The following is a 22,160-nucleotide window of genomic DNA, read 5'->3' on the forward strand; positions in this document are numbered from 1 at the left end:
CCCCATCCCTGTTCAAAAAGCACCTCAAAACATTTCTTCAGTAAGTCCTTTGACCACTAGCCCCTCCCCCCTATTTGTTAAGCGACCTTGGGTACCATGAAAGGCACTACATAAGTCCAAGTTATTATTATTATTATTACTAGAAAGTCATATTGATTGCCTTTTACCTGCAGTACTTAAAGGACCACAACATGCCCAGTTTAATATGTGGGAGGAAATCATCTAGAAACGTGACAGAATATCCAGTCTCCATACAGAAAGCTCTCCAGCACAGGACACAGATGGATGAACAGCTCCACTAGAAATCAACTAAGATGTAATACAGCTCACCTCAACGTCTCTAGTTTACAGCTGGGATCATTCAGTCTGTCTGTGAGCTCTCTGACACCTGAGTCTCCTGGGTGATTGTAGCCGAGATCCAAATGTTTCAGGTAGGAGGCGTTTGATTTGAGGGCAGAGGACAAGAGAGAACAGCCCTCATGTGTGATGAGGCAACCAGACAGTCTGAAACAAGAGATGCTCTTCAGTTTGACTGAAAATCCTTAAAATGTCACCATTTAACATGTCACCATTAAGTGCAGATCATTGTCACCATTAAGTGCAGATCATTATTAACAATATTCACAGATGTACAATTTGATATTACACACAGGCACACTGGCGTTTTTTACTATATGGTGGGTAAAATAGTATATTACATAACATTCCTAATTACTGACCTCAGTGTCTCCAGCTTGCATTGTGGATCTCTTAGTCCCACACAGAGCAGCTCCACTCCTTCATCCTGCAGGTCATTGTCACTCATGTCCAGTTCTCTCAGATGGGAAGGTGTCCTTTGCAGCACGGATGCCATCATTTCACAGCTTGCTTTAGAGAGGTGGCACAGATTGAGCCTGTTTCAAATGAGAGTGGAAGGTCAGTCTTTGAACACTGGACATGTTCAGGCCATCCTTCAGCACCATGAGGTCACTGTATCTCATGAGCATGGACACAGACACAGATGTGTGTAGCACTCACATTATGTACACAGCAGGGACATGGACTGGAGAAACACTACATTACACACTCTGCAGCCATGCAAACAACTTGTTGTTGTTTTTGTTGTGGTGGTGGTCTTGTAGTGTCATGTGGGCAGCAGGAGTGATTCATGTTCCTAGGGGTTAACTTAACTAAAGGCAAATCATTCCTGACTAGTCTAAATGCATCTAATTGACTTCTCTTTTCCACTATTCTGAAATGCTTGCATCAAGGTCAAGGTGACTTTATTAGGTCTCCCAAGGGAGACATGTGTTTTGGATATGGGGTAAGCTGCCACAGCCACAAAAACCAAAAAAGCCCACCAGAGGCTTTTTCTCCTTCGGCAGCTGAGGAAATTTGGGGTGGTCTGTAAGGGAATGTTGCAGTTCTGCCGAGCCACCATCGAGAGTGTCCTCACGTTTTCTGTTACTGTCTGGTATGGCAACTCTACTGTCCAGCAGAGGTTGAAGCTGGACAGCATAGTCAATACACGGCCTCAAAGATCATTGGCTGCAAACTCTCCCCCATTTGTGAGATCTACAAGGCCCGTATCCACCGGAAAGGCCTAAAGATCCTTCAAGATGAGACTCACCCTGCCAACTCCCTTTTCACCACCCTCCTGTCTGGGAGAAGGTTGAGAGCTTTTAAGGCCAAAACCTCCCGCTTTCTCAACAGCACATACTGCAGAGCCATTAAATGTCTAAGCAGCTCTCCATCCCTGAACCACTACCTCATGAAAAAAGGTTCTCCTAACGAGCCTGTATAATTTGCACATCTCTTTACACTGTTTTTACAATACTCTTCTATATGTTTTATGCTACTAATACTAGTGTTATTGATCTATTGATTGTAAAGTTTGTGGATTTGCACTCTGCATCCCTATGCACCATGTCACTTTAACCTGACATCTGTCACTCTAGCCTCCTGGACTGTCATCCAGGGGCCTGTACTACGAAGGGAGCTTAACCTACCCAGATGTAACCCAGGGTTACTTTGTTAAACCGGGGTTGACAAAACCTGGTTATCTTAAGTGGTGTTAATCGGTACTATGACGCTGATTATGAAGTTGATTTGTTGAGCTGGGGTTAACCTCATTGGAGTTTGTGCGCGTTCACATAAAAGGGGCGGGTTGCAGCGCAAATCACCACTTTCAGTGATGACGCGTTCACCTTATTTTACGGATGAGGAATTAAAAAACACTTTACGACAAAAATCAAATACGTCGGCAGTGAACAAAGCAAGGCAAGGCTGTTGGCAACGTATTGCAGATTGGGTAGCCTAAATGCCTAAAAGTAAAGTTTTATTTCCACATGTTCTTCAAATACGGAGGATTAATAGCTTGCGGAATTTATTTAATGAGTTGAAATAATTAAATTGCCTATTTTGAGTTCATAGAAATGCCTACAGATGCAACACAATTTAGAAGTGGGCATATAGATTACAGTAATAAGGATAATTGAATGTTTAAGTAGCCCCATTGACTGATTTAGTGTATGCCTAATCCTGTGAACATTTCAGAACACCATTGCCAAACGCACATGGCAGCAGGTGAAAATGAAACACAAACACATTATTCAGAATAGTGGTTTATATAGTCATAGCTTGCATTAATATTTCTTAATTATGAAAACATGTAGGCCTTGTATGCTTATAGCCTTCACTTGGCCTCTGTTTTACAGCTAACAAGAAAAAGGTGTCTTTGAACACTACTGTAAGGCACCAGAGTGTTTTACAGTAGCAGAGGAGTTGGCCATCGCAAATAATAGTGGAAGGCCGATTATGGAGGGGGTTGAGGGAGGCATTCGGTCGGATTCTGGTGTGGAAATGTGTAGCCTTTATGTGCAGGGTACAGTAATATGACATTCAATTCACTACGTTTGTTAAAATGGTGATTTTAATTTATTAGGCCTAGGCCTAGGCTACTGTAGGCCTATGTCCGATTTAATTTCGGACATACAGTATTCTTGGTCAGATGTTCAGCATCACCACATGAATGTCCACGTACGGGCATTGCTATGAGACGTCTTCCTAGATCATCTGACAAAGATAACGAATTCCCTCGGCTGACAATCTATATCTTCATAGAGAATATCGTCCGGGTAGGCTATATATATTTTCTGGCGGTCTCTAAAACCCCTCGCCCTGCGAAGAGAGTCCCCCACGATTTGCGCTCCAATGTCGTATGGGTCATCCAGGTACGCCGACATGTCTCGGAAGAAATTGTTAGTGGAGGGGTGGTACTTATAAAGGGTGTGGTTAACGGAAACCTTGGGTTAACCAAGAACATAACCTGGTCGGAGCAGGTTTGAGATGCAGCGTAAATTGCCATGGCAGCATACCTCGGTTAAAACCTATCCACCTTTCGTAGTACGGGTTAATCGGGAAGTTACGCCACACGTGATCAAGTTACTCTCGAAGTTACCCAGATAAGCCAGAAACCCCGCTTCGTAGTACAGGCCCCAGGTATGTTGTGAGCAGTGTGCCCTGTTTATCTGCCTGTGTCAAGGGTGATCCTGTGTGGGACACCGTATATGTATTTATATGCTCTATGTCTTTTTTGTGTCTTTGTTGATGTCCAGTCATGAGCACAATGAAACAAATCCCTAGCAACTTGCACTGAGTTGTACGGCAATAAAGTATTGAATCTTGAATCTCAAAACACAACACATCACAGGACATAGCACATAAGTTATACAAAGAGTAAATAAAAATATGAAATACAAAAAGGACACACATTCACAGCCATCCGTCATGCCATACATTACACTCACATCATCTTAAAAGCCCAATAAATAGCCCATAAATAGCACTCTCTCCCACCCAGTCCCATTAAGCACAGTCCCAAAGTAGACACTCACTCTCTTCCACCCAGTCCCATTAAGCACAGTCCCAAAGTAGACACTCACTCTCTTCCACCCAGTCCCATTAAGCACAGTCCCAAAGTAGACACTCACTCTCTCCCACCCAGTCCCATTAAGCACAGTCCCAAAGTAGACACTCACTCTCTCCCACCCAGTCCCATTAAGCACAGTCCCAAAGTAGACACTCACTCTCTTCCACCCAGTCCCATTAAGCACAGTCCCAAAGTAGACACTCACTCTCTCCCACCCAGTCCCATTAAGCACAGTCCCAAAGTACTCAAACCAAAGTCTGTACTCTCCAGTCACACACAGCACATCCATACCCCACAGCCTCAGCACATCTCCACTCAGTTCAGCCCCCATACACAGCCCCCTACTCAGCACTTAGTATTGTTTCTGGGCCTTCCTACTGTTCTGCCCACGTTGCCCAGTAACCAGTTTGACTGACAGGGGGACAGAGGAATGTTTGTAGTGATTGTGCTAAACAGAAAGGGACCCTGTACCTCCTTCCTGTGTTCATGAGCTCATCTTCTTGGTACAGCACATGGGAGGGGTCAGATAGAATTCTGTCAGCCTGCTGTAGAGTGGACTGCTCAAAGATGTCTTGGAGAGTGAGGGGAGCAGGGACTCCATCATTTGTCCAGCTGTTTTGACCAGATTACGTAGTTGGGCCTTGAACTTAACTAAGATTTCCAAACCAGCTGGTGATGCCATAGCCCAAGATGGACTCTATGGTGGCTCTATAAAAAAATGAACATGATACTCTCACAAACCCCAAACACTCTTAGTCTCCGCAGGAAATGGAGACGCTGGTGGATTTTTGTCCAAACATTTGCCACATGTGTGTGCCAGTTAAGATCGTTATCAAAGTGGACCCCTAGATATTTGTAAGATGTTACCTGTCTGATGTTGTTGCCATGTATGGACATTTGAAATAAACAGAGTTTGATGTGGAATGAATGAATGAAACGTGAGTGAAATGTTTGGTGCGATTTTCAGTACGTGTGCACCCATCAGTTTCTACACACACTAACAATACACACAGCGTGGGGAATGAACAATGAGTACATTGGAGTGAAGTTATCAGCATGAGTGAGTTCAAACGGTAAAATGCAGATGAAAGCTCATAGCGGCCGCCATTAGGACGCGCCTATGAGCTGCCACATCACAGTGGGAATCTATAGAGAGCTGAAAGAGTGGATGCCAGGCCGGTGGGAGTTCCTCTGCAAATGTTTTAATAAGAAAAGCAGACATGCCATCTGGCCCTGTTGCCTTGTGAAAGCATGTAGTTTTAAATACCCTGGTAATCACCTCTGGATCTATTGTTATTCTGTTAATATCAACATGACAATTTACTTGATCTAAAACTGCATCCTGCAGGTCAGAGCTGGGAAGGTGTCCCTTGCAGCACTGATGCCATCATTTCCCAGCTTGTTTTCAAAAGCTGGCACTGACTCAGTCTGTTTTAACACATACTGCAGCTGATGATTTGTTCCAAAGATTTAAGACGGGCAGCCAACAGTGCCACTATATGTGCACACAAACCTTTTGTACACATTATGTACACAGCAGGGACACTGGCTGGAGAAACACTACATTACACACTCAGCAGCCATGCAAACAACTTGATGTTGTTGTTGTAGTGTCATGTGGGCAGCAGGAGTGATTCATGTTCCTAGGGGTTAACTTAACTAAAGGCCAACTAGATGTACCGTACAGCGGTACAAAATATGACCGTTGTTCAGTCCTGCAAATTCACTCCGCAAAATAAATCACACTTGTTAATTTGTCTCCATCTCCTTACACGTTATATTTATATAGTGCTTTTCTTAACACTCAAAGTGCTTCACTGTGAAGGGGGAACCTCACTAACCACCACCAATGTGTAGCACCCACCTGGGTGATGCACGGCAGCCATTATGCACTAGAATGCTCACCACACACCAGCTTGAGGTGGAGCGTGAGGGAGTGAATGACACTGGGGGATGATTAGGGGGCCAGATTGAATGAACCAGGTTGGGAATTTAGCCAGGACACGACTACTCCACCCCCTACTCTTGCAGCTCATGTGTATGGAAATGAATGTGTGTCTTCACTTGTGTATATGTGTGCTTCTGTGTATGTAAGTGCATGTTTGTTGTGTATGTGTGTGTTTTTATGTGTGTGTGCATCAGGGTGTGTTTGTGTGTGTGTGCGTGTATGAGTGCATGTGTGTGTGCATTTATGTATGTGTGTGTGTTTTTATGTGTGTGTGCATCAGGGTGTGTTTGTGTGTGTGTGTGTGTGTGTGTGCGTGTATGAGTGCATGTGTGTGTGTATTTATGTATGTGAGTGTGTGTGTGTGTGTGTGTGCATGTGTGTGTACTGTATATGCGTGCATGTATGTGTGTGTATTCATGTATGTGTGTGTGCGTGCTTGTGTGTGTGTGTGTGTTTATGTGTGTGTGTGTGTGTGTGTCCACTGCCCAGAGCCGGCCTTGACTGATCTGGAGCTCTTGGGGAGATTTGACTTTTTTATCTCGCAGCAGTGCACATGAAGTGTCATGATTGGCTGTAGCTTGTATTTGAGTAGGCTACAGCCAATCAATTATGTTTAATTTATGTGAATGATGGCATGGGAGAGGGATCCTAGTAATCTAGATATGTTACTGTGTTTTTGTAAGATTTAGTTAGTTATATGTGTAAAACAATAACCAAGTAAAAAAAAACAAGTTTCCCGTCATTATGGGCGCCCCTGTGGATGGAGCGCCCTGAGCATTTGCCTATACTGTACATGCCTGTGTGTGTGTTGGGTATGCCATAACAAGTTTCATGTTCCCTGGTGTTTCGGTGACCCGGAAATCGTTGACCAAATCGATGATGGAACAAATAAAAAAAACTTTCACAACTCCTATATGACCACTACACTAGCTGCAGTCATAATCATTGTTCTCTTCCTGATTGATCAGATAAGTCTCACCAATATTACTGACCTCAGTGTCTCCAGTTTGCAGTTTGGACTCTGAAGAGCAGAGAGCAGTTTTTCTCCTGACTTTTGCAGGTCATTTTTACTCAGGTCCAGCTCTCTTAAGGGGGAGTTTGCAGACTGCAGAGCTGAGGCCACAATCTCACAGGACTTCTCCGTTAGTGTACAGCCAGCAAGTCTGCAAGAGAGGCAAAAGAGTATAAAAGGATAATGTGTCATGTTTAAATCTGCAGGAAGAGTGAGAGAGGAAAACAATATAACTGCCCCACATACAGTATGTGCCAGGCCCAAAACAACACTACTAAGGGGGGTAAGAGGAGAGAATAATATATGAGCCCTGAATACCATGCACAGTTAATGCTGCCCAACCACAGACACAACACCACTAAAGACTGATCAGTGGGATTAACCCAGAGCTGCCTGAGCAGAAATCTGATTTAGTTAAACAATTCAGACTGGAAAACATCATATTCAGTGTTTACACCCCATTTATACCATGCACCTCCATAGAACATGTGCAACTGTTGGTGCTGAGATGGAGTATTCTCATAATGCAAACACAATACTAAGGAAGGCTCTCTGTTACTGTAAACATATACTGTAACATAAACGTGCCAACTGAGCTGAGTAATGTGTGATTTGATTTGATTTGGTGCTGAGATGGAATATCTCATGATGGAACACAACACCAAGGACAGCTCATGTATCCGTCTCACTTACCATTGAAACATCTAATAATTTATTTCACCTACAGACCACACACAGTTCCTGATAGTCACCACTAGGTGGAGACATTATTCTCAAACACATTGTGCCCGAGCTTCTCAGTTTACCTGTGATTCAGTGAGTGGATTCACCAAAGCAACTCATTTGATGAGTATGTATGCTGAGTTGAGACTGACCTCAGTGCCTGGTCACGCTCACATGGTGGAATCTGTTCATCTGTTCATCTGCCGAACTTCCGTGTGGATTACTCATTGCAAGTAGACTAAATTGTGGAATTCTCTCTTGTGGACTGAATTCTTTGAATCTTCTCTATTTTTGGAATTACCCAAAAGCCCTGGACCTTTTACTGAAATCTCCTGTCTTGCTTGGCCATTGTCTCAATTTGTGGATTGTCTTATGTATAAGTATAAGTATATATACTCTTTTGATCCCGTGAGGGAAATTTGGTCTCTGCATTTATCCCAATCCGTGAATTAGTGAAACACACACAGCACACAGTGAACACACAGTGAGGTGCAGCACACACTAATCCCAACGCAGTGAGCTGCCAGCTACAGTGTCGCTCGGGGAGCAGTGAGTGCCTTGCTCAAGGGCACTTCAGCCATGGATGTGGGCATGGGAGAGCAGTGCTCAACCACTTCCCCTGCCCACATTTTTCCTACTGGTCGGGGATCGAACCGGCAACCCTTTGGTTACTAGCCCGAAGCCCTAACCAGAAGGCCACGGCTGCCCCTAATGTGAATATTTCCCTGTGCTGAATGAACTGTATTCTGAATCTTAAGCCCTGCCTCTCCCTGTAACTGTTGACCTGTGCCTCCTCATTTGAGTAAAAGACTGTATTATCTGACAGATCTCTCAAAACCATATCCTGACGCTATGCAAAATAGCTGGACGTCAGGTGATGTGAAATAGAGGGTACAGGTGCAAATTTATCTGGGATTTCTCTATTGGTTATACAAATTCTTACTTGCATACTAATCAATACTATCCTACACACTGAACATGATATAGATGAACTTAGAATTGATGTATTGTGCTACTCACACAGCCTTCCTGCAGCATCTCACAGCTGGCACCAGTCTCCTTCGTCCCTCCTCTGATGTTTTGTATTTGCTCAAGTCCAACTCATCCAGCACCTTCTCAGACATCAGAAGCATGTGGGCAAGTGCTGAACAGTGGGCAGGTGTCAATCCATCTGAGAAGCCATCTGGAGATTTGAGATATTTCTGAACATCTTCATGTAGGGAATGATTATTCATTTCAAATAAGCAGTGGAAAAGATTGATACATCTTTCAGGAGACAGGTCCTTCCTCTTGAGGATCTTGATATAGCTACATGTTTTCTTGATGCTCTCTGAGCTGCTGTGTGTGTTTGTCAACAAGCCGTGTAAGAGGACCTGGTTGTTCTCCACTGAGATGCCTACAAGGAAGCGAAGGAAAAGGTCCAGATGTCCATTCTTGCTGTCCAAAGACTTGTCCACAGTACTCTTCAACAGAATATGCAAAGGAAGGGGAGCTTGATTGTCCCTGTGTTTTTTAGTGAGGAAGGATTTCAGTGCCTCCATATTTCCTGATATGTAAGAGTAAAACACAAACATGGCTGCCAGGAACTCCTGGATGCTCAGATGCACAAAGCAGTAGACTTTCTTGTGATGAAACACACATTCCTCCCTGAAGATCTCAGTGCACATGCCAGAGTACACTGAAGCTTCACTGACATCAATGCCACACTCTCTCAGGTCTTCCTCATAGAACATGAGATTGCCATTCTCCAGATGCTTGAAGGCCAGCTCTGCCAGTTTCAATATGACACCCTTGTGTGATTCCAGGAGCCTCTGTTTATCTGTCTCACTTTCCTCTTGATACTTCTGGTTCTTCCTGGTGGTCTGGATGAGCAGGAAGTGTATGAACATCTCAGTCAGAGTTTTGGGGGCTTCCTTCCCATCATCCTGTTCCAGTATCTGCTGAAGGACAGTGGCTGAGATCCAACAGAAGACTGGCATGTGGCACATGATGTGGAGACTCCTGGATGCCTTAATGTGTGAGATGATTCTGTTGGCTTGATTCTGGTCACTGATCCTCTTCCTGAAGTACTCTTCCTTCTGCGGGTCACTGAACCCTCGTACTTCTGTCACCTGACTGATGCACTGAGAAGGGATCTGACTGGTTGCTGCTGGTCGGGAGGTTATCCAGATGAGAGCAGAGGAAAGCAGAGTTCCCTGAATGAGACTTGTCATCAGCACATCCACCGATGATGTTTGTGTTACATCAGACAACTTCTGATTCTTTTGGAAATTCAGTGGAAGTCGACTCTCATCCAGACCATCAAAGATGAACACAATGTGGCAGTCTTTGTATTCACCATCCTGTAGCTCTCTAAGCTCAGGGTGGAAGTCAAGTAGGAGCCTGTGAAGACTGTACTGATCATGTTTGACCAAATTCAGCTCACGGAACGGAAGCACAAACATGAAATCTACATCCTGGTTAGCTTTCTCCTCTGCCCAGTCAAGGATGAACTTCTGCACTGAGACGGTTTTTCCAATGCCAGCGATCCCCTTGGTCATGACCGTTCTGATGCGTCTCTCCTGTCCAGGTAAGGGCTTGAAGATATCATTGCAGTTGATTGCTGTGTCCTCTGTAGTTTGTGGTCTGGATGCTGACTCTACCTGCCAAACCTCATGCTCATTATTCACCCCTTCACTCTCTCCCTCTGTGATGTAGAGCTCTGTGTAGATCTTGTTCAGGAGTGTTTGAGTCCCTGACCTTATGATGCCTTCACATATGCTCTCAAACCTCCTCTTCATGCTGGCTTTATGGGTCATCAGTACTCTGGTCAGGGCATCGTCATCTGTTTGGCATTAATAAGCAAACATGCCAAAAGATGAGCACTAATACTAATTGGTCAGTGTAACAGATTATATAACATTTTGATTTCTTTTTTTAAAAAAATGGTCAATTCCATTCAAGCACAAGCCCTGCTCTTGGGCATATATTCTAGACTCACCTGTTAGTTTGGCCCTTTTGACTGGAGCATGCTCAGTTTGCAGATGGGTGTTGCCTCTCATGACTGTGTGCTCATCTAAGGGAGGCTGTGGAGAGATCTGTGCTGTGTGGATGTTTGGATAAAGAGGGTGCTGGATGTGTGTATAATGATTATGTGGATAATGATTATGCTGCCCCATGGCTGAGTCTGAGTACTGAGGACACTGCCCCATGTCTGTGTGTGGGTATGGATGAACTTGTGCCATGTTTTCAGATGGGTTTAGATGAAGTGCCCTTTCACTGTGTTGGTATGACGAAGGCTGTACCATGGCTGTAGGTGGGTATAGGTGAGGTTGTGCCATGGTTGTAGGTGGGTATAAGTGAGGTTGTGCCATGGCTGTAGGTGGGTATAGGTGAGGTTGTGCCATGGTTGTAGGTGGGTATAGCTGAGGTTGTGTCATGGTTGTAGAAGGGTATAGCTGAGGTTGTGTCATGGTTGTAGGTGGGTATAGCTGAGGTTGTGTCATGGTTGTAGGTGGGTATAGCTGAGGTTGTGCCATAGGTGTAGGTGGGTATGATAGTGGTTGTGCCATAGTTGTGTCAGAGTTTATAATGGGTTGTGTTCTGGGTCTCTTTCTGCACTGGGGGCAGCTGTAGTCTCCTGATGGACCAGACTGGCTCCAGTAGCTGCTGATGCACTGCCTGCAGAAACTGTGTCCACAGCCGGTGATGATTGGATCCCTCAGTAGCTGCTCACAAACTCCACACCTGGACTGATCCTGGGTCAGGATGTTCCTAAATTCCCAACAGGGACAGCAATTGCACAGAGAAACACATCAGTCACAGCACTGTGATAATCAATCAATACTGAAGTAAAGCCAGATAATTTGTGCTGTTAAAATGCCCTTTTGATATTCAAATAGTGCACACACACTTGAATACTAAGGACCATACACACACCACAGTGTTCATTTTATCAACAAGGATGTTGACAATAATTATTCTGTGTGTCTGTAGTCTGGACACACAAGGAGACAAAATACATAATAGATTGAGCGACACATCCCACAATACTAACAAAAGTTAGCATGTCTACAGTACATACCATATCCTTCAAACACACACACACACGCACACACACACACGCACGCACGCACACACACGCACACGCACACACACACACACACACACACACACACACACACACACACACACACACACACACATCTCTACTCTTGTATATGGATAGGAAACTGAAATCTCACTTTGGATAAAACTGTGGTGGTCCACTACTGAGATTGTTAGGGAGCTCTATGGACCGGTCACTCTTCATGGACACACAGCTGGGCACTGGAGACACTGGTCTGCGTGTCTGTGGTCTGGACACACAAGGAGACAAAATACATAATAGTTGAGCCGACACATCTTCACAATACTAATGAAAGTTAGCATATCTACATACCCTCTCCTTCACACACACACACACACACACACACACAAACTCAATGACACACACACACACACACGTCTCTAGTCTTCTATATTCAGGTCGCAGTCTCTCTGGAGGCGTGGGTTCGGATCCCACTTCTGACACCATATGTAGCGAAGGGAGAGAGCAGTGACCCCCCACCCGGTCTTGAACCCGGGTCTCCGGGGCACTAAACCTACAGCTTGACCGCAACGCCAAAGAGCCAGGGCCGTTGGTATGGCAGTCAGAGCGCATACTCAACTGTAGTGACGGTACTCCGTCACATATATGGATAGGAAAACAAAATCTCACTGTGGATAAGATTGTGGTGGTCCACTACTGAAATTGTTAGGGAGCTCTATGGACCGGTCACTCTTCATGGACACTGGAGACTTTGGTCTGTGTGTCTGTGGTCTGGATACACAAGGAGACAAAATACATAATGGTTGAGCGACATCTCACAATACTAACAAAAGTTAGCATGTATACATACCATATCCTTCAAACACACACACACAAACTCAATGACACACAGACACACACACACACACACACACACACACACCACACACACACCTCTAGTCTTGTATATGGATAGGAAACTGAAATCTCACTTTGGATAAAACTGTGGTAGTCCACTACTGAAATTGTTAGGGAGCTCTATGGACCGGTCACTCTTCATGGACACACAGCTGGGCACTGGAGACACTGCTCTGTGTGTCTGTGGTCTGGACACACAAGGAGACAAGTTTGAGCGACATCTCACAATACTAACAAATGTTATCATGTATACATACCATATCCTTCAAACACACACACACACACACAAACTCAATGACACACACACACACACACACACACACACACACACACACACACACACACACACATCTCTAGTCTTGTATATGCAGGGTGCGATTTGTAGGGGGGGATGGGGGGGATTTCCCCCCTTCTGGTCTTGATATCCTCCCCTCTGCTTAATTACTTTTCATCTCCGGGGGATGAAACATTTATCCCCCTCTGCAATAATCATATTGATTAATGCTAGGCCTACTTCATATAAGTATGCGCTGCAACGTGAGAACAGTCTAGTAGGCTAGCCTACATAATAATCTGACATCAGAAACGCACCGTCACCGTCAGCACTCATGCTGCTGACACAGTCGCTGCGTGATAACTGGTTAATTAATTTGGCCTTGATCGTGCAGGACATTTCAGAATGTCGACTGTGTAATCAATCATAAATGACTAGTTTCAATGGAAAAGTTAGCTGGACAAATGAAAGAAAACGAGAAGAATTCAGTGAAGCATATCGTCATATTTAGAACCTTCAAAAAATCAGAAAACTGATGCAACTGAGATGGAGGACAACTCCACGTAGAGTAGAACATAGGCATATTGTCACAAAAAGTGTTACATATTAGAAATTGCTTGGCATCGCTTATTCAATGGCTCTCTACCGAAACACCTGTAGTTTGCGGAGGATGAACGAGAAAGCACTCGTTTGATAAATCAGCCAGTAGGCTATGCATAGACAAATAAGTTTCAGAAATAATCTGTACTGCAAAAACGAATGGTGGGTATTTAATAGGGCTGCAGCCAGGCTTGGAATTTCAACATTCTGGGGGCAAGGCCACTTGGCCTTCAGTGGGCACATTTGGTGGAGGGCACAAAGGCCACATGTCAGGGCACTAAGGCCAACGTTAATTATACAGTAGTAGGCTATAAAATTGATCAAAGTTGTATTTAGCCTATTCACAGACCTGAATCACTGTATGAAACATTACAAAAACATGAAACATGACACATTGCATATAATTGTAAATCATCTGATCATCTAATATTTACAGATATCTAGGCTATATTTAACATTTATTTGATATTTGGCCTGTTATGAAATCATGTATTGAACAATTTAAGCACAGCTCAGCTTTAAGAAAGTCAAATAGCCTAGATCTTAGCATTTTGTGATCATTAAGGCTACTTTCACAAACTCTTAGTCAGCTGTCCTCTGATTTACCGATATCTAGGCGACATGTAATATTTATTTTGTATTTGGCCCGTTATGAAATAATGTGGAACAATTTAAACACAGTGTAAAACTTAAAGCCCAAATTTGGAGACATCCATGTATGTTGAAATTTACTGCAAATTCAAAACGGGATTACTCTGGAAAGGCTAACTGTACAGGGGACTGCTTTACACCTTTGTGTTCAGTAAGTTACTGTTTATGCTGTTTATTCTGATATATGGTTTGTCATGTGTTAAACGAGGGGTTCGTGAAGTATTCCGCCGAGATGAATGGGTAGGGAGATGGACGCAAAACCTTCAGTAGAATTTATGATTAAATTGAATGATATTATTTACTTTTCTCGCGAACCGTTAACCACAGCAATTAGCGGCTGACATCGTTTAAAAGCTGAGAAAAAGCTCTTTCGTGTGATACTTGTGATGTCTGTGTGATGGGTAGGCTACTTCGCGAGTAGTTCAACTGAGAAGAATGGGTGAATTCAGACGCACTTTCTTTCTTGCACTAACTTTCTTCACTGCGTAATTTGCGCTGTGAATGCTAAGATTGTTTTGACAGGCCATAGGCTAAATATCGCTATCGAATATTGAAAGAAGGGGGCACCAAGGCCACCGTGGCCTGTAAACCTCTGATTTTCAAAGGGGCGTCACGGCCAACGCAAGGGGCTACGACGGCCATGGCCGTCGTGGCCACCGTGAAATTCCTACCCTGGCTGCAGCTATCGATTCTTTTTGTAATCGATTAATCTAGCACTTTATCGATCGATTAATCGATTAATCGGATAATTTTTTTTTTGCATTTTTAAACAACCAAAACAAATAATCTACACCTGCAGCATTTACCATTAGGCTACAAACAAATAATGTTACCATTAGGCTACTAAAAAATAGCCTACCATTAGGCTACTAACAAATAATTTTACCATTAGGCTACTAAATAATAATTTCTGGGGTGAGCCTATTTGCTATGGTAACCCAGCAACCTGTGTGTGTGTGTGTGTGTGTGTGTGCACGCGTGCGGTGCGTGAGGGAAGATGAGGGTGCATGCATGTGTGTATAAAAATGGGTTCTTTTTTAAACATACTGTCTTGCAATTGAACGTGAATAAGTTTACTACTTAAAAACATAAAAAGCTAAACATATCACGACATCGCTACAAATACAGTATGTGATTAAAATCAGCCAACATCAATGTAGGCTATAGGCTACGTAGATAGATGATAAATAGGCTAGATAGATTGAAAGATAGCCTACTTTATTGACGCTTGGTGAAACAGAATAGAGTGCATGTTTTCGGTTCAGATGCTTGTTCTTTTCCTTTTTTGAGTATGTAATGATCCCAAAACTTTACTTGAAAACTTAAGACATTCTCTGCCATTTATAGACATCTTGACTCCGCCATCGCGCCAGCTAATTAACATAGACATAATCTATGATTCAGAATGTACCACGATTCACGCGCTAGTGGTGTGCTTCCCGAACAACGGTCCGTGTGGAACAATAAAATCCCTGCGCGTATAGTGCGCGTCATAGGAATTTAACGAGGCTTCGAGGCAGGGTTTTTGCCTCGAGTCATTTTTGTAATCGAGTTATTCGAGTAACTCGATGAATCGTTTCAGCCCTAGTATTTAAACTATCTAGCGGGTGTTTTAACAGCTGCAAGAAATAGAAGCTTCATAGTCATGGCCCATATGTTCTGGTTCGTAAATGATTTTCATAAAACTTCAAGTTGCCCTATAACTTCACTCTCCAAACTCTTCACTGCACTGTAGGCAATTAACTGACAGTATGATAGTAGGCTATTTATTTTCTGTAGGCTACAATAAACACATTTCTTTTTTCAACTTTTGCAATATTACGTTAGCCTGGCGAGCCAGACCCACATTATAATGTAGGGTCTGGGCACTCACCGTTCGCAGTGCTCAGTCCGAGGGTCGGGATAATCAGTTGTCTTTCAAATTCCCTCTGCACGCAATAGGACGCAATAGGATATTTGTTTTGAAGTAGCAGGGAATTCAAGCCAAACCGTTGCAACTCTGCCATCAATCATTATGTTAAGCCCAACAAACGACTCTATACACGATTTCAATGCCAGATTTAGTTTAGATTTCTAGAGCTCACAAGTCAACGGAGAGTTGCTAGACTAGCCCTGGCAGTAAATGTAATTTGTATGTCAGCAAATGTAAAATGTAATGTCTAGATTTCTAGGCTAATATTACGTACTTGGCTACTGAATGCAAATCTGCAGGAGAGAGAACGTAGTCTACGCAGCGATTAGACTACAAAATGTGTAGGCTATTTAGTTACCAACAAACACGGTTACCCAATTCACTAACTCAAGACTTCAGTGGCATCATATACAACGTTTTTACACAACAAATACAGAAAGGATGGAGGCAGCAAAGGTAGAGGAGTCATTTCAGATGGGGCAAGAACAAGGTGAATTTGTATGCTTGTCAAAACGTAGTCCTACCCTGCATTAGAGGAGCTGATCATCGTAGGCTACCGAAAGAGCACACTCGCTGTTTAGTCATACACAATGGTAAACTAAAACTAAGCTAAAGGTAAATGTTACAAAGGTGGCAAAATTAATATATTCTATTATTGGCCATGAAATTACTAGGCTATGAATCGTTCGTTATTTTTTTTATTTGTATTTTTTATTTTGGGGGGGGGGGGGGGGGGGGGGGTTAACAAACGTATTAAAAATCATCCCCCCCTCTGTTTTTTTTACAAATCGCACCCTGTGTATATGGATAGGAAAACAAAATCTCACTGTGGATAATGCTGTGGTGGTCCACTACTGAAATTGTTAGGGAGCTCTATGGACCGGACACTCTTCATGGACACACAGCTGGGCACAGGAGACACTGGTCTGTGTGTCTGTGGTCTGGATACACAAGGAGACAAAATACATAATAGTTGAGCTGACACATCTTCACAATACTAATGAAAGTTAGCATGTATACATACCCTCTCCTTCACACAAAAACTCAATGACACACACACACACACACACACACACACACACACACACACCAGTGGTGTGTGGTGTGGGTCCTGTGACAAGCGGCCTAAATCAACCTGACTGCAACTTGCACCGCAAATATTTGTTGAGACAAATGATACCCGACCAGCGATCCGACCCGCTTATTTACAAACTGTTCTTTTGGTTAATGTAGCCTAACACACAGTGTATCCTTATTGAGCTATGTAAAACCTTTACATAAAGGGACAGAAAGCCCTCCTTAATCAAGTGGTGCCTGCAGGTGTACGCACTGTGTGTAGGAGTGTTGTCACGACACCAAAAAACATAATGTTTTGACACCAAGTCAATATATTGAATATAGTGTGATCAGTCACACCAGTGGCCATCCTAGATTCTTCTTGACTCTCTCTACACACACACGATGGCTTGTCATATGTTTCTATTTTATATTTTGAAATTCATATAAAGTGTTAGCCTGGCTAGCGCCACCACTTCTCAATGAGACGTGGTCTGGGAATCAAGCGTTCATTTTCTCGTATTTGAAAAAAATGCCCAGATCCGTTTATTGGGTGCCACGGATGTCTATCAAATGCGTCTGTGCATAGCTCATCATCGTCTTGCTTTCCCCCTTGTTCTGTGATTGGTCTCCTATCTCAGGTGAAAATTTTATCTCCAGGCTGCCTTAGCAGCGTGAATCAAATCACGCGCAAGGCAGCATGGGAACACCCAGGCTAATAAAGTGTATTAATAATGTAAGTATTTTATTTTATATAAAGTATTTTATAGGGCTGTCAAAATAACTGATTAATTTCGATTAATTAATTTGAGAAAAAATAACTGTTTAAAATAATAATAATTAATCGATTCCGTATGACCTTTGACCCCGAGCCATTCTAGTCAGTAAAAATTAGACTATAAAATGAAGGAGAGAGAAGTAAACATGCTGCCTGGATCATTGATTGGAACATTTACTTTTAAAAAACGGCCTGATGGTGTTGATAAAAATAAAGTGTTGAAAATAAAGTCCTCTGCAATGTCTGCAGCAAGGAATTTGCATATCACCGGAGTTCATCAACTCTATAGTCGCACATCAATGCAAAGAAATAAGTGTTGACATTGAGGGGAGTGATTATTTTCATTGTGTCCCTTATATCTTTGGCCTGAAATGCCTTGTATGTGAAAAACAAACTTCTTTCCGAAGCACTTTTGAATTTATTTCCTCAGCATATTAGGTCATATCATACTGTAGATCAGGGGTGTCCAAACTTTTTGACTCCAGGGCCGCATTGGGTTTTGAAAATTGGCCGGCGGGCCACACAAAAAAAAAAGAAAATGAAAAAACAGAATTACTTTGTCATTTAAATGATACAAAACATTATATATATATATATGTGTGTGTGTGTGTGTGTGTATATATTGTTTTGTATCATTTAAATGACAAAGTAGTACTGTTGTAGAAAATTAATTCTTACGAAATACTGTTCATTTGATGTTGTTTAATTCATTTATAAATGGTGCACTGTCACTTTAAGGCTCTTTTGCCAGCTCCGCGAGCCTAGCTAGTGCTGTGCCTATGGCTCACAGTTTATAAATGGTCAGTAGTGGAAACTACTGTTGCCATCGCAATTTCCTTTTAAACGTTTCTTATAAAAAGGAGATATCAATTATCAACAATAACAAGCCAGCTGGAAGCTGTCGCAGTCTCTCCCTCTTGTGCACACTCAAATGCGTTCCCAATTAAATGGAGTGGCATAACGCCTAGTTAGATCTGCTGCAATGGAGATACTATCTCGATGTAACAAGCTGTTTTGACATTGACATGGTAAACGCTCTCTAAGAAGAGCTTAAAGCAGTTTGCAGTAGCCTACAGTTATTCACAACATTGTCTATGCTGGAATAGCGAGCGGCCTATGATAACCTAATTAATTAAATGCAGGGCAGGCCGGATTTAAGTGCGTGGCGGGCCGGATCTATGATAAACTAATAAATGCTCGGCGGGCCGGATTAAAGTGCGTGGCGGGCTGCAGTTGGCCAGCGGGCCGTAGTTTGGACACCCCTGCTGTAGATTATTATGGCAATTATTTGAACAGTGAAAATAATAATAAAAGAGTTTTTGAACTTTAATGTCAAAATGCTGATTATTCAATGATTCATTTGAATTTAAATATTTAAAATACTTTCACAGCAAAAATTATACATGCGATTAATTTAGATTCATTAATCACAGAGTATGTAATTAATTAGATAATTTTTTTTAATCGATTGACAGCCCGAGTATTTTATAATCTGTATAATTACTAGTAGAAAAACATATTTAGTCATTTGAATACTTCATATTGATGATCCTAGATTCTGCTTGACTCTTGTCAGGTGTACGCACATCAGGCTACAAGGAGTGAGATAATTCCCCTGTTTGTCACTAAAAGTTGGTCTACCATAATTTCCCGACTCTTCACTGCACTGCAGCCTCTATTAACTGCATAGTAGGCCATTTCTGTAAAACAAACTAATTTATTTGTTAAACTTTAAGCAGTAGAACTACACACAACTATGCATGCAGGAGAGAGAATGTTTGAGCATGAGAGAGAATAAGAGTGCACGCATGCAGCAGTTACTTGTCACTGTTGTTGGCAACCAGCTAACACAGATTAGCTAAATCTAGACTTCAAGGTCATGGACGTACATTGTTCCTTTTGAAAACAGAAATGATGAAGGCAGCATAGGTAGGCAAGAATAAGATACATTTCTGGTCAAAAGCTTAGCCTAAGAGGAAGTGGATTATCATGCTGAATGAAGCACAATACTGATGTCAAAGCACACTGTTAAAGTCACACACACAACAAACTAAGGCCACCTTTGTCATGTTTATGGCTGCGTAAAGTTGTCCATATTAATGTAGGCTAATATTGTCTGGCGTGAAATACTATGCCCTTTCAGCTGACCAATGTGCAAACCTACAATTGGATAAACGGCGGAGGATGCGTACCATAGCCTTTGCATACATAGGCTAGATGGCTGTGTGTAGTCTGTGTACCATAACATTTATTCCTGCAGGCGCCCTTTACCCGTGAAATGCCTTATCAAATGCCCCTGAACACAAAGCGTTTCACTTTTACAACATGGCTGTAGGCTAAAAGTTTAACATGGGCTACATGGCCTGTGTGGGATCATGAAATACCGGTAGGCTGAGGAAAGGTGGTAAAGTATCATTATTATTTTACTGAGCTACTTGTCATTAGGTCTAGTGCCTATTCTAAAAAGGTGGTTAAGTATCAGCATTATTTTACTGAGCTACTGTAATATTGCATCTTTCACTTGAGACTAGGTTTTTCCTGGCCAGTGGTGTTTTCACTGTGGCTTCAAAATATACATATGTGATCATCAACACACCTCGTTTTTTAGACACGCCCGTGGGTGTGCAGGATTCATTAAGGGTGAGACTGTGCACACGCTCAATTGGCCAGACAGAACACGGCATCAATCATACAGAAGTATTAACACTTAGAATTATGTCATTTTAAAACATGTTTCACCATAATATTAAACCATATTTCATGAACTTAAATATTATCATGTCTTTGTCATGTATTGACATCATGTCATTTTATCAATATTAATCATTCAACTCAATTTGCAAACACAAATATCAAAACAGCTCCAACAGGGCCCGTTGATGTCTTTGATTTTGGAAACTCTTGATAAGAGGAAACAGCTCACCTTGGATAAGGTCTTCCTGTGCTGACCCTCTGATGCCCATCAGTGACGAGGTCCTCATCCTTCAGGAACACGTGGCTGGACACAGCACATGCTGCTCTGCCTGTCTGATTTCCACCAACAGCATCATCCTCTTCTTGAGGGAAATCCATTCTAATCAATCAATCAATTAATTAATAAGAAAATAAACAGAGAGAGAAAGGTGAGTAGTCCTCTCTAAAAAGAGAGGTGAGGAACATGTTTCTGATGAGAGGTTCCTCATGAAACACTTGCTCCACCAATAACAGATATGCTAACAGAGGCCATGGAACCACGGACAGAGGAAATATAAAGGTCATTCCGCGTCAAATCAGACAAAATCCAGGAAAATGGTTGCTGCGACATCTCAGATTTTGCTCAGAGTTAGTCCACATAATATACAGAAATGTGATTTTTTACACTCTCAGAAATGCCTTATGTTGGAGGCCATGTTTGGGCATTAATATCTTATTCCTAGCCTGCCCAAACTTTGTAGAGTGGAAGACAGACACGTTATCAGTATGACTGGACCATTACACATTTGTACTGCAAGCCCATTAGTTATAAGACTCTACAGTATATATCGAAAAAAATATTGTAAACTCATTGTTTTATATCCCCATAGAACCAATCATTATTTTATCTGCAAATACAATATTTGATTAATGTTGAGCCAATATTTGAGGTCTCTGCAAAAAATGCACATGAAGATATTAAGGATAAGACAAGGTGTGATTGCATTTTTTGGTAATATATATAAAAGGACTAAAATTGTAGCCTATGGCAGTTAGTCAGAACACAAAAATCAACATGGGAATTCCTCAGTTTATAGTTATTTTGTGTAAAGTGATGTACAATGTCTAATTCACACATAAATACACTTACTTGGTTACATTGTATATGGGTTTTCATTCTAGGCCCTAATTTTTATCTATTTTATTTCTATCTGGTACAACATTGGCTCTTTACACTAAATTCCAAAATTTTACACTGAGCTACTTTCACAAAGATTTGCAAGTGCCTACTAGCTACCCCACATACCATTTTAATCCAATGAAACTCACTCTGATGCAAATGGAAGTCCTTTTGAAAGGAGGTCATTGATAAAATGCAGTCTTTTTTATCAGTAGGGGGAGTGTGTTGGAATCTTACTGCGGCTCTATGGGAATAGGCGAACTTTACCTTTGAGCCTTTTAAAAAAGTAAATGTTTTATGTCTGATGCCTATTAATTGCGAGATTTCGTAATGCCTTATTTCAGACCTAGGATAGGCCTATACAGACATGTCAATAAAGTAAGATAGGCCTATGCCTACACAATTTATACTTCATGACAGATTCGTGTCGTTGTTCGACAGGCCGTCTTTCTACCTACGCTAGGCCAGGCCTACCTG

The 22,160-nt window shown here is 42.3% G+C and overlaps 1 protein-coding gene and 1 pseudogene across 3 annotated transcripts in view; both read right to left on the reverse strand.

Moving 5' to 3' along the window:
• Positions 1-22,160, reverse strand: part of LOC143126776 (uncharacterized) — a 132,197-nt pseudogene that overhangs the window by 65,342 nt on the left and 44,695 nt on the right.
• Positions 1-22,160, reverse strand: part of LOC143126619 (NACHT, LRR and PYD domains-containing protein 3-like) — a 213,887-nt gene that overhangs the window by 6,720 nt on the left and 185,007 nt on the right. For 2 of the 3 annotated variants that reach the window (XM_076288281.1, XM_076288282.1), the window contains 2 exons: positions 720-893; positions 331-504 (listed from right to left, as the gene is read on the reverse strand). In XM_076288281.1, the coding sequence (XP_076144396.1) occupies positions 331-504; positions 720-893 (348 nt within the window). Of the gene's footprint in view, positions 1-330; positions 505-719; positions 894-6,850; positions 7,022-8,613; positions 10,418-10,573; positions 11,347-11,816; positions 11,931-12,331; positions 12,434-12,633; positions 12,748-16,823; positions 16,938-20,753; positions 20,904-22,160 lie in introns of all 3 variants that reach the window. The other variant, XM_076288283.1, reaches the window with a different exon arrangement.

This window comes from Alosa pseudoharengus, unplaced genomic scaffold (assembly GCF_046254945.1).
Source record: "Alosa pseudoharengus isolate Yale_2024_CS ecotype anadromous, Long Island Sound unplaced genomic scaffold, YU_APseudo_1.1 YU_APseudo_1.1_scf_1, whole genome shotgun sequence".
Lineage (NCBI taxonomy): Eukaryota > Metazoa > Chordata > Actinopteri > Clupeiformes > Clupeidae > Alosa > Alosa pseudoharengus.